Source organism: Oncorhynchus tshawytscha, linkage group LG30, assembly GCF_018296145.1.
Source record: "Oncorhynchus tshawytscha isolate Ot180627B linkage group LG30, Otsh_v2.0, whole genome shotgun sequence".
Classification (NCBI taxonomy): domain Eukaryota; kingdom Metazoa; phylum Chordata; class Actinopteri; order Salmoniformes; family Salmonidae; genus Oncorhynchus; species Oncorhynchus tshawytscha.
In genome coordinates this window covers 45081527-45095159 of record NC_056458.1, presented here as the reverse complement: position 1 = coordinate 45095159, position 13633 = coordinate 45081527, and the positions used below count along the sequence as shown (strand labels likewise).

General features: G+C 43.4%; 1 protein-coding gene across 7 annotated transcripts in view; it reads left to right on the top strand.

The window, feature by feature from the left end:
* Window positions 1-13633, top strand: part of LOC112236374 (P2X purinoceptor 1) — a 66085-nt gene that overhangs the window by 2666 nt on the left and 49786 nt on the right. Inside the window, exon 1 of one of the 7 annotated variants that reach the window (XM_042309289.1) lies at window positions 8186-8573. The exons of 1 other annotated variant lie outside the window; for it this stretch is intronic. In XM_042309289.1, coding sequence (XP_042165223.1) covers window positions 8386-8573 — 188 coding nt within the window. In that variant the 5' untranslated portion in view covers window positions 8186-8385. Of the gene's footprint in view, window positions 1-8185; window positions 8574-8670; window positions 8814-13633 lie in introns of those variants that run through there. 5 more of the 7 variants (XM_042309288.1, XM_042309285.1, XM_042309286.1 and 2 more) reach the window with 5 other exon arrangements.

The window sequence follows — 13633 nt, the reverse complement described above, 5'->3', positions numbered from 1 at the left end:
ACTGGAGGACTGGAGTTTGGCTGTTGGCGGTACTGGAGGACTGGAGTTGGGCTGTTGGGGTTACTGGAGGACTGGAGTTGGGCTGTTGGGGGTACTGGAGGACTGGAGTTGGGCGGTTGGGGGTATTGGAGAACTGGAGTTGGGCGGTTGGGGGTACTGGATGATGAGTTGGGCGGTTAGGGTTACTGGAGGACCGGAGTTGGGAAACCATACAGTAAAACCCTCAGGGCTTTTCAGTTCCATTCCTCTACAGCTGAAACGCTCCTGTTCTTTTTTTCTACCTGGTTTTCCCAGGTCTGAATCAGTCCCTGATTTAGAATGAGAGGATGAAAAACGAGAAATGTTTTGTCCCTCCAGGACTGATCAAAAGAACAATCCCTGCACCAGAGCATCCTTCACATGTCACATGTTGTCACGAATGAAGCTTGAGTTCACAGGCTTTGGAAAAGGAAAGGGGAAAAGCAGTTACTGTGTAATGGTGTGGCAATTTATCCATTGTGACCTCTTATTGTGACATACATTTACATTGGTCTGTTAAATCTGCAGTATTTTCTTGTGAAACGGAATCTCTTAATGAGTTTGTTAGCACAAGTTGTATATCATAATTTAATAAATTCATCAAACGGTATTTATTTGTTTCATATGTAAAGACCTTTTTTTCTTCAACAGTTTCACAGTAATCTGTCTCACAGCGCCTTCAGAAAGTATCAACAGTTTCACAGTAATCTGTCTCACAGCGCCTTCAGAAAGTATCAACAGTTTCACAGTAATCACAGTAATCTGTTTTACAGTAATCTGTTTTACAGTAATCTGTCTCACAGCGCCTTCAGAAAGTATTGACAAGTCTTTACCTTTTGTTGTTGTGTTACAGCCTGATTTTAAAATGGATTACATTGAGATTTTGTGTCACTGGCTGGCACACAATACCCCATAATGTCAAAGTGGAATTATACTTTGAGAAATGAAAAGCTGAAATATCTTGACTCAATAAGTATTCAACCCCTATGTTATGGTAAGCCTAAATAAGTTTAGGAGTAGAAATGTGCTTAATTAACAAGTCACATATTAAGTTGCATGGACTCTGTGTGAAAATAGTAGTGTTTAACATGATTTTTTAAAAATGACTACCTCATCTCTGTACCCCACATATACAATTATCTGTAAAGTACCTCAGTTGAGCACTGAATTTCAAACACAGATTCACAAAGGCCGGGGAGGTTTTCCAAAGCCTCCAATGCAAAGAAGGGCACCTATTGGTAGATGGGTAAAAAAAAAAGAAGCAGACATTGAATATCCCATTGAGCATGGTGGGTGCAACGTTCACTGGGGACAGGGACAATATGAAATTGCACTTTTGTTCGCCCAGTTTCATCAATGGAATGTAATACAAAAACGAGGCAATGATGTGCTTTAGGACCATGCGGACGCCTCCGAGCGGTCGGCTGTTTGGAGTGTTTATCCAGCTGGATAAAAATAAATAAAAAAGTTATGTCCCCCCCTCTTCTAAAACCAAAGTTGTGCCCCTGGGTGTATCAATACATCCAGTTTCTACAAAGATACAGGCATCCTTCCTAACTCAGTTACCGGAGAGGAAGGGAACCGCTCAGGGATTTCACCACGAGGCCAAACAATTACAGAGTTTAAGCTAGAGATATCAATTTTTTTTTGCTTGGGTTGCGTCTCAATCCACCACATCCTCCAATGTCGCACTTCCCCTACTGCTGTGGAAAGTGATTTGTAGGGGTCCAGATTTTGCAGTTCTTTCAGAACATCAGCTATCTGGATTTGGGTGAAGGAGAAATGGGGGAGGCTTGGGCAAGTTGCTGTGGGGGGGAGCAGGGTTGTTGACCAGGGTAGGGGTAGCCAGGTGGAAAGCATGGCCAGTCGTAGAAAAATGCTTATTGAAATTCTCAATTATCGTGAATTTATCAGTGGTGACAGTGTTTCCTAGCCTCAGTGCAGCTAGGAGAAGGTGCTCTTATTCTCCATGGACTTTACAGTGTCCCATAACTTTTTTTGAGTTTGTGCTACAGGATGCACATTTCTGTTTGAAAAAGCTAGCCTTGGCTTTCCTAATTGTTTGTGTATATTGGTTCCTAACTTCCCTGAATAGTTGCATATCACGGGGGCTATTCAATGCTAATGTAGTACACCACAGGATGTTTTTGTGCTGGTCAAGGGCAGTCAGGTCTGGAGTGAACCAAGGGCTATATCTGTTCCTGGTTCTAATTTTTCTGAATGGGGCATGCTTATTTAAGATGGTGAGGAAAGCATTTTTAAAGAATAATCAGGCATCCTCTATTGACGGAATGAGGTCAATATCCTTCCAGGATACCCGAGCCAGGTCGATTAGAAAGGCCTGCTTGCTGAAGTGTTTTAGGGAGCGTTTGACAGTGATGAGGGGTTGTTGTTTGACCGCAGACCCATTACGGATGCAGGCAATGAGGCAGTGATCGCTGAGATCTTGGTTGAAAACAGCAGATGTGTATTTGGAGGGCAAGTTGGTTAGGATGATATCTACGAGGGTGCCTGTGTTTACGGATTTGGGGTTGTACCTGGTAGGTTCATTGATCATTTGTGTGAGATTGAGGGCATAAAGCTTAGATTGTATGATGGCTGGGGTGTTAAGCATGTTCCAGTTTAGGTCACCTAGCAGCACGAGCTCTGAAGATAGATGGGGGGCAATCAATTCACATATGGTGTCCAGGGCACCGCTGGGGGCTGAGGGGGGTCTATAGCAAGCGGCAGTAGTGAGAGACTTGTTTCTGGAAAGGTGGATTTTAAAGAATGTTGTCTCTTGTTTCGCCACACAGATCTTTACTATAGACTGCTGAGGTACTCTGTATGTGAATCTCTGTCTGCAATTGCATTTTATTACTAAAGAGTTTTATACCAATGTTCCTTTGTCTGTTTCATCTATCTGGAAGACTGATTGTTAAAGGAAACTTACATCACCCAACACAAAGGACCACCCAACACATCCTTCCACGAGATATTGTCCTGAAAACGAGGGTTGCTGCTATCCAAGCCGGCTAGTCATTCATTCTATCGGTACGGTTGCCTGAGACGCGACCCAGTCTAAGTATTTTTGTTCTAAATCTATGGATGTTGGTCCTAAATGTTTTCCGTTGCCATGACGGCTGTCAACGTTCTTATCCTGTGCTTGCTAGCTAGCCAACTTCAGCTAACATATTCACGTGAAACAGTGCAGCCAGAATAACAGCAAAGTAGCTGCATTTGTGTTTGTTTAATTAAGCTGTTTTCTAGTAATTTTTGGGGGGAGATGCATCCAAAAACAATGAGCTAATGATGTGAAATTTCACCTGGCATAGAACATTTGCTCTCTCGCCAGGCCACTGTTCAGAAGAGATAGCCAACTACACAGCTAGCCAACTACACAGCTAACACAATCACTTTAAACTGAAGCTGGAATGACAGCAGACTAGCTGCATTTTGTGATTTTCTATTAACATTTCTTTGTATATACAGTGGGGCAAAAAAGTATTTAGTCAGCCACCAATTGTGCAAGTTCTCCCACTTAAAAAGATGACAGTTGTGGACAGGTGTCTTTTTATACTGATAACAAGTTCAAACAGGTGCCATTAATACAGGTAATGAGTGGAGGACAGAGGAGCCTCTTAAAGAATCCAGAAAATCTCACAGGTCTGTGAGAGCCAGAAATATGGCTTGTTTGTAGGTGACCAAATACTTATTTTCCACCATAATTTGCAAATAAATTCATTAAAAATCCTACAATGTGATTTTCTGGAATTATTTTCTCATTTTGTCTGTCATAGTTGAAGTGTACCTATGATGAAAATTACAGGCCTCTCTCATCTTTTTAAGTGGGAGAACTTGCACAATTGGTGGCTGACTAAATACTTTTTTTTGACCCCACTGTAAGCATAAAAATGATGCCGATTTATGATTACCACAGGTTGAGAAAAGTTGCCAGCCTGTCTGTCTTGTCCCGACTCCTGACACTTTCATTACTATGGGACAGCTGGAGATTGAATTTCAGCATTGAAACAATGTTGCAAATGTTGGAGAAACAGACAGCAAGTTTAATACAAATCTAAGCTGTTGAAAACCAAATGCTAGTGTAAAAGACATGGGAGATAGATGCTTTTTATGGTTTATATTCTAGTAGGCTATATTTCAATGAATCTTTATTTAACAAAGTAAGTCAGTCAAAAATACATTCTTATTTACAATGACCACCTACCCCGGTCTTCCTAAGGGACTCCCGATCACGGCCGGTTGTGATACATCCTGGGATCGAACCAGGGTCTGTAGTGATGCCTCTAGTAATGACCACCTACCCCAGCCAAACCCTCCTCTCACCCGGAAGATGCTGGGTCTTCCTAAGGGACTCCCGATCACAGCCGGTTGTGATACATCCTGGGATCGAATCAAATCAAATCAAATGATATTTGTCACATACACATGGTTAGCAGATGTTAATGCGAGTGTAGCGAAATGCTTGTGCTTCTAGTTCCGACAATGCAGTAATAACCAACGAGTAATCTAACTAACAATTCCAAAACTACTACCTTATACACACAAGTGTAAAGAGATCAAGAATATGTACATAAAGATATATGAATGAGTGATGGTACAGAGCGGCATAGGCAAGATGCAGTAGATGGTATCGAGTACAGTATATACATATGAGATGAGTATGTAAACAAAGTGGCATAGTTTAAAGTGGCTAGTGATACATGTATTACATAAAGATGCAGTAGATGATATCGAGTACAGTATATACGTATACATATGAGATGAATAATGTAGGGTATGTAAACATTATATTAAGTAGCATTGTTTAAAGTGGCTAGTGATATATTTTACATCAATTCCCATCAACTCCCATTATTAAAGTTGCTGGAGTTGAGTCAGTGTGTTGGCAGCAGCCACTCAATGTTAGTGGTCCAGGGTCTGTAGTGATGCCTCTAGTACTGCGATGCAGTGCCAAAGACACCTGCACCACTCGGGAGCCTTAAAATTATAAGTTGCCTGGCTGGGCTGATGAGACAGTCAGATGAAACAGAGTAAATGGGCATTTCAACGTCATATATTTAGCTGATGGGAAGTTGTGGAATAGACACCGGCTGGAATGCAGTTTTAACCAATCAGCATCCAGGATTAGACCCACCCGTTGTATAAATGCAATTATAAACTGGGTGGTTTGAGCCCTGAATGCTGATTGGCTGACAGCCGTGGTATATCACGGGTATGACAAAACTGAACTTTTTATAGCTCTAATTACATTGGTAACCAGTTTATAATAGCAATGAAGCAACTCAGGGGTTTGTGGTATATGGCCAATATACCACTGCTAAGGGCTGTATCCAGGCACTCCACGTTGCGTCGTGCTTAAGAACAGCCCTTAGACTTGGTATATTGGCCATATACCACACCCCCTCAGACCTTATTGCTTAAATAAAAGATGACTGGTCATTGGTTAGAATAATCACATCAGATTGTGATGTCATGTCCTGAGCCAAAAACAACACTTACACAAAAAAAAACGACATGATCATTTTCATAATTTCAGAGTGTTATTTTGACCTCCTAGTGTGGAAATATCATTTAAAAGAAACAGAAATCACGTTTTTGACTGCTCTGCCCCTTTAACAAACTTGTGAGGCAATTGATCCAGTGATAGTTTATCCAATTACGATACATGTTTTTCCTGATTAAAAGCAGACACTGTACATGGTTTGCAAATGTTCTTTGAATGATTCCAGCTTAGCCTACTTCAACTAGTCTATCACAGTCATATCCTGTGATATATTGAAGCAATAAGGCACGAGGGTATATGACCAATATACCACGGCTAAGGGCTGTTCTTAAGCATGACGCAACGCGGAGTACCTGGACACAGCCCTTAGCCATGGTATATTGGTCATATACCACAAATCCCCGAGGTGCCTTATTGCTAGTCTAAACTGGTTACCAACGTAATTAGAGAAGTAAAAATAAATGTTTTGTGAAACCCGGTGGTATAGGGTCTGATATACCACGGCTGTCAGCCAATCAGCACTCAGGGCTCGAACCACCCAGTTTATAATAAACTATAACGCATTGATGTATTGAACTACTTTCTCCAGTAGCTTACAGTTCAGTAGTCAATACACAGACATGGTTGTCCAGGATAAGACTCAGAGCATCTTTATTTTATTTATTTTTTATTTCACCTTTATTTAACCAGGTAGGCTAGTTGAGAACAAGTTCTCATTTGCAACAGCGACCTGGCCAAGATAAAGCATAGCAGTGTGAACGGACAACACAGGGTTACACATGGAGTAAACAATTAACAAGTCAATAACACAGTAGAAAACAAAGGGGAGTCTATATACATTGTGTGCAAAAGGCATGAGGAGGTAGGCGAATAATTACAATTTTGCAGATTAACACTGGAGTGATAAATGATCAGATGGTCATGTACAGGTAGAGATATTGGTGTGCAAAAGAGCATCAGTATCTACAGTATTGTTATTGGAACAACACAAATCCCTATTGAACTGTTTCAAGTTCTGTCACGCAAATACGCACACACACTGGGGTGAATAAATTCCCTGGAAGTAAACAGACCTACTTGAAATAGGCCTAGGGCCAAGTATTTAAGACACGCTTGATTTAGCTTGAACACGGCAAACTGCAGTAAGTCAATCAGTACAACTGAAGTATTTAATATGCACTTGACCCAGCCCTGGACTAGAGATATGAGTTTATAGATTCTATTTTAAATCAACATGGCAACATTTTTGTGCGGTGTTGTTGTGTTGAACTCATTCCTAAGCAACACACAGCACCAGTAAATGAATTGCGTTTCGTTTCCACGGTTCTGTGTTGATCAAACAGATGCAGTTTCATTATATTCAGAACAGAAGATTTCCTTTGATCAACCTATTATTAATGTAACTTGTATTATTGGTTTAATCTTTTATTAATGTATTCATTTATGTCTCTTGCTCATACTTTGTGTTGGCTACCCCCCTACCAAAAATAAATGGCATTAATGTATATAACATATGTAATGAAGCTGAAGAAGCAAGCAACATAGTCCAAGTTCATTTAATTCCTTCACATAGCGGAATGCATTGACATTTTAATTGTGTGATGAACAACAACAAAAACCATCCAATATACATTTGGGGAGCTGTTGTTGTAGGCTAAGTCCCTGCTATCTCTGAACACCAGGAAGACAGGGTCACGGGGGGCTGTTGTTGTAGGCTAAGTCCCTGCTATCTCTGAACACCAGGAAGACAGAGTCAGGGGAGCTGTTGTTGTAGGCTAAGTCACAGGGGGAGCTGTTGTTGTAGGCTAAGTCCCTGCTATCTCTGAACACCAGGGGGGGGGAGCTGTTGTTGTAGGCTAAGTCCCGTGTCCCTGCCATCTCTGAACACCAGGAAGACAGTGTCACGGGGGAGCTGTTGTTGTAGGCTAAGTTTAGGTCAAGCGTGTCCCTGCCATCTCTGAACACCAGGAAGACAGTGTCACGGGGGGCTGTTGTTGTAGGCTGTTTAGTCAAGCGTGTCCCTGCCATCTCTGAACACCAGGAAGACAGTGTCAAGCTGTTGTTGTAGGCTAAGTTTAGGTCAAGCGTGTCCCTGCCATCTCTGAACACCAGGAAGACAGAGTCACGGGGGAGCTGTTGTTGTAGGCTAAGTTTAGGTCAAGCGTGTCCCTGCCATCTCTGAACACCAGGAAGACAGAGTCACGGGGGGAGCTGTTGTTGTAGGCTAAGTTTAGGTCAAGCGTGTCCCTGCCATCTCTGAACACCAGGAGGACAGAGTCAGAGGCTAAGTTTAGGTCAAGCGTGTCCCTGCTATCTCTGAACACCAGGAAGACAGTGTCACAGGGGGAGCTGTTGTTGTAGGCTAAGTTTAGGTCAAGCGTGTCCCTGCCATCTCTGAACACCAGGAAGACAGTCACGTGTTGTTGTAGGCTAAGTTTAGGTCAAGCGTGTCCCTGCTATCTCTGAACACCAGGAAGACAGTGTCACGGGGGGGTGGGCTGGTGTGAGAAGGATGTCTGTGACCGATGTTGAATGATCTGATCAGTGGCTCAGTGGAGTCATTATTTGCTTTAATGGACTGGGGACACCTTAGTAACATCTTGGTTTACGGCAAGATAGTATTTGTTTGTTTTGGAGTGAGGGAGAGGGAGAGAGAGAGAGAGGTTTGCTAGGTTATTGAATGAGGAAGTGTTAGAGAGGGAAGGGTGACGGGGAGGAGGACCGCCTGTGAGGAGAGAGAGAGAGACAGTCAAAGAGAGCGAGAGAAGTCCAACACTGCTACTGAAACGTGTCAGCTGTTGGTTAAGGGAGGCTGAAGAATAATTAAGGGAGGCTGAAGAAGGGAGGTAGAGAGAGAGTGTATGTATACCAGTGGGGTTGAGAGACCTTCTTCTCTCCAGCGGAGCAGCAAGATGAAGAGTTTCATCACAAACACCCTCTCTGACTTCTTCTTCGAGTACGAGACCCCCCGTCAGGTGCTGGTACGGAGCAGGAGGGTGGGGGTCGTGTGCCGATTGATCCAGCTGGGGGTCCTGGCTTACATCATCGGGTAAGTCCCCTCCCCTTTTAAAGGATTCTACAAACTCAGAGTGGACTGCATGTAGAGTTAGTGTTAGAGCTGTTGACATCATGTTCCAGCATGTCTATGGCTAAGAAATTCCTCAACTGCAAAATCCATAAACCCAGCTTTTCTTATTTTCATGGCTTGTTACATGACTTGGGCTAATGGCGATCTTCACGAAGTACAACACTACTGCTAATTCATCAAGAGACCTCTAACCAAATCAAGGTGTGATATTTAAGGGTGATGACTTTATAACGTAATTTGGCAACAATTATTTTTGCATACCGGAGGGATGTAATGTATGGTATGGAACTCTCTTGTGGATTAATGACATTTGGTCTAGTTCAGGTTTGATAATTAAGTGTGATGAGTCTAATGACTTACTCTAAATGCAAACAGAAACTATATATTTTTTTGCGTACAGGATGAATGGATGTTAACAGAAACTATCTTATGAGTGTCTGTTGTGGCAGCTGAAGTTCGCTGAAAAAAATATATAAATGCAACATGTAAAGTGTTTAATGTTTCATAAAAAAATGTTTGCATAAATTTGTTTACATTCCTGTTAGTGAGTGTTTCTCCTTTGCCAAGATAATCCATCGACCTGACAGGTGTGGCATATCGAGAAGCTGATTAAACAGCATAATCGTTACACATTGCGCAACTTGTGCTGGGGACAATAAACAGCCACTTTAAAGTGTGCAGTTTTGTCACAAAACACAATGCCCCAATTTTCTCAAGTTTTGAGGGAGTGTTCAATTGGCATGCTGACTGCTGGAATGTCCACCAGAGCTGTTGCCAGAGAATTTAATGTTAATTTCTCTGCCATAAGCCGCCTCCAACATCGTTTTAGAGAATTTGGCAGTACGTCCAACCAGTCTCACAACCACAGAACATGTGTAACCACGCCAACCCAAGACCGCCACATCCGGCTTCTTCACCTGCGGGGGGGCTGGACCTGGCTCCCCAGTGGGTGGAGCTGCACCCCTCCCCAGTCATATAAAATCCATAGATTAGGGCCTAATTTATTTATTTAATTTGACTGTTTCCTTGTATTGAACTAAGTAAAATCTTTGAAATTGTTGCATGCTTTGTTTATATTTTTTGTTGTTAAGTATATTTATCTGGAGAAATAGTGAGGATGATGGAACAACAGCTGGCATGTTATAGAGTTTACTGTAAGCATAGAGATAGAGATAGAGATGAGATGAGCTACAACCAGAGACATCAGTCTGGGGTAATAACAAATTAGTCATAGTGGGCAGGACAAGCAAGGTGGTGGGCAGAGCCAGGATCCTATTGGTGCATTATAGCAAATATTTGCATGTTTTGGTTAGAGAACGCCTACTCTGGGAAGTGTGCGTGTGCAATAACTGAATTCGCCTTTGCACTCCTTCTAAACAACGCAATTTTTTTGCATCTTTGGCAAAGGGTCTACAAAACTATATCGAGATGAAATGTTTCATCGATGAGTTTGTTGGCCAAAATCCATTTCCCACTGTCTGCCACTGGGATTCCTCTCACTACCATATTTGGGGAAATATCTGTCTCATGGTTCTATCTGTGGTAATGCCCTTTCCAGCTCATAGAGATTCGTGTCGAGACAACATAACTTCATTTTGGGCAACTTGCTCAGATAGATAGTCACATTGGACCAAACCTCTTAGCTTGCAAACTTGCTACCACATGTAGGTTTGCGAATAGTATGATGATTCATGGAGGACGAATTCATTCCTTGGAAAGAACAGTGCTTTTTCATTTTGTACAATGTATATTTAATGTTGTACTTTGTTCTATCTTAATGGAGACAGACTGTGTTATGTTTCAACAAAACAAATGACTTGTTAACACTTTCTGTGTGTGCATGCCTGCGTGTGTATTCTGTCTGTATACATCTTCAGGTATTCTGTCTGTATACATCTTCAGGTAGCCAGACTTTAGGACCTACAGGATGTAAGATAGGCTTTGGCTCACACAGATAACAATCCAACTTGGGTACACACACAGCACAGCCCCCTCCCCCCCCTTTGGATAAGGCCGGAAAGTCAAGTGACAATGACATGTCAAAAGTCGATTCTCTGTTGAAAACACATCAGAGAAACGTACAGCACTCAGCTTTGCAGATGAAGTCATACCTGAATTATCAGATGTTTTCTCTTCCTACTGTGTCACCTCAAAGTGACCTCAGAGATGTACATTTCTTGGGACATTTTCTGGACAGGTTTCTCAGAGAGAGTCCACACGACAGCTTCTAGAACAACAAGCTTTACCTTTTTGTACGGTGACAGGACGTTGTTGTCATGATGCTAATCAGGGTTCAACTTTCTCTTTATCATTGGTCCTAAACACTCTTTTATCAGGGGCGAAATTCCAAACCACATTCAAGGTTGAACGTTATCACCACCAAAAAAATGCAGAGAAGTTTTCTTTGACTATAAAGTAAAGGTTTAATGGGTTTGTCCCTGAAAGTTAGGTGGTTATCTCCAGTCTCTGTTGATATTAGTGAGTGACCCCTGAGCACAACAGTTATTCTGTCAGCGTGAAACCGTTTCCCACCTCCCTCCCCTCCATCCTCTCTCCCATCCTCCCTCCATCCTTACCTCTCTCCTTTCCTCCCTCCATCCCTACCTCTCTCCTTTCCTCCCTCCATCCCTACCTCTCTCCTTTCCTCCCTCCATCCCTACCTCTATCCCATCCTCCCTCCATCTCCACCTCTCTCTCTCCCATCCTCCCTCCATCTCCACCTCTCTCTCTCCCATCCTCCCTCCATCTCCACCTCTCTCCCTTCCTCCCTCCACCCCTACCTCTCTCCTTTCCTCCCTCCATCCCTACCTCTCTCCCTTCCTCCCTCCATCCCTACCTCTCTCCCATCCTCCCTCCATCCCTACCTCTCTCCCATCCTCCCTACCTCTCTCCCTTCCTCCCTCCCCTCCATCCTCTCTCCCATCCTCCCTCCATCCCTACCTCTCTCCCTTCCTCCCTCCATCCCTACCTCTCTCCCTTCCTCCCTCCATCCCCACCTCTCTCCTTTCCTCCCTCCATCCCTACCTCTCTCCCTTCCTCCCTCCATCCCTACCTCTCTCCCTTCATCCCTCCATCCCTACCTCTCTCCTTTCCTCCCTCCATCTCCACCTCTCTCTCTCCCTTCCTCCCTCCATCTCCACCTCTCTTTCCCTTCCTCCCTCCATCTCCACCTCTCTCTTTCCCTTCCTCCCTCCATCCCTACCTCTCTCTCTCCCTTCCTCCCTCCATCTCCACCTCTCTCTCTCTCTCCCTTCCTCCCTCCATCTCCACCTCTCTCTCCCCTTCCTCCCTCCATCTCCACCTCTCTCTCTCCCTTCCTCCCTCCATCTCCACCTCTCTCTCTCCCTTCCTCCCTCCATCTCCACCTCTCTCTCTCCCTTCCTCCATCCATCTCCACCTCTCTCTCTCTCCCTTCCTCCCTCCATCTCCACCTCTCTCTCTCCCTTCCTCCCTCCATCTCCACCTCTCTCTCTCCCTTCCTCCCTCCATCTCCACCTCTCTCTCTCCCTTCCTCCCTCCATCTCCACCTCTCTCTCTCCCTTCCTCCATCCATCTCCACCTCTCTCTCTCCCTTCCTCCCTCCATCCCTACCTCTCTCACTTGTGATTTCAGCTGTAAGGCCGGAGCAGGGAGTTATAGATGTGTTTTACATCCTGTCTCTAGGGCTTGATGCTAAAAGTTTATTGCTTTATACCTCCTTTATATAACACCAGTATCCATCCTTTAACATACACTACCGTTCAAAGGTTTGGAGTCACTTAGAAATGTCTGTGTTTTTGAAAGAAAAGCACATTTTCTGTCCATTAAAATAACATCAAATCGATCAGAAATACAGTGTAGACATTGTTAATGTTGTAAATGACTATTGTAGCTGGAAACAGCAGATTTGTAATGGAATATCTACATAGGTGTACAGAGGCCCATTATCAGCAACCATCACTCCTATGTTCCAATGGCACGTTGTGTTAGCTAATCCAAGTTTATAACTTTAAAAGGCTAATTGATCATTAGAAAATCCTTTTGCAATTATGTTAGCACAGCTGAAAACTGTTGTGCTGATTAAGGAAGCAATTATACTGTCCTTCTTTAGACTAGTTGTGTATCTGGAGCATCAGCATTTGTGGGTTTGATTACAGGCTCAAAAGGGCCAGAAACAAAGAACTTTCTTCTGAAACTCGTCAGTCTATTCTTGTTCTGAGACATGAAGGCTATTCCATGCGAGAAATTGCCAAGAAACTGAAGGTCTCGTACAATGCTGTGTACTGCTCCCTTCACAGAACAGAGCAAACTGGCCCTAACCAGAATAGGAAGAGGAGTGGGAGGCCCCTGTGCACAACTGAGCAAGAGGACAAGTACATTAGAGTGTCTAGTTTGAGAAGCAGACGCCTCACAAGTCCTCAACTGGCAGCTTCATTAAAAAGTACCTGCAAAACACCAGTCTCAACGTCAACAGTGAAGAGGAGACTCCGGGATGCTGGCCTTCTAGGCAGGTCCTTTTACAGCTGCACCATTGAGAGCATCTGACCGCAAGGCACTACTGAGGGTAGTGCGTACGGGCTAGTACATCACCGAGGCCAAGCTTCCTGCCATCCAGGACCTCTATACCAGGCCCTAAAGGCCCTAAAAATGGTGAAAGACCAGCCACCCTAATCATAGACTGTTTTCTCTGCTACCGCACGGCAAACGGTACTGGAGCACCAAGTCTAGGTCTAAGAGGCTTCTAAACAGCTTCTACCCCCATGCCATAAGACTCCTGAACAGCTAATCAAATGGCTTCCCAAACTATTTGTATTTTCTTAAAACTGCATTGTTGGTTAAGGGCTTGTAAGTAAGCATTTCACTGTTCGTCGCATGTGACAAATACAATTTGATTTGGGATTTTGGATTTACTTTTAGGTATGTCTAAATTTTGCAGTTACATTTAAGAAGTTTTAAGATATCAGATGTTTTGTTTATAAATACTTTGCTACAATGACACAGTTATCTTAGTTATCTACGTACCTCATTCCTAGCTTTTAGCA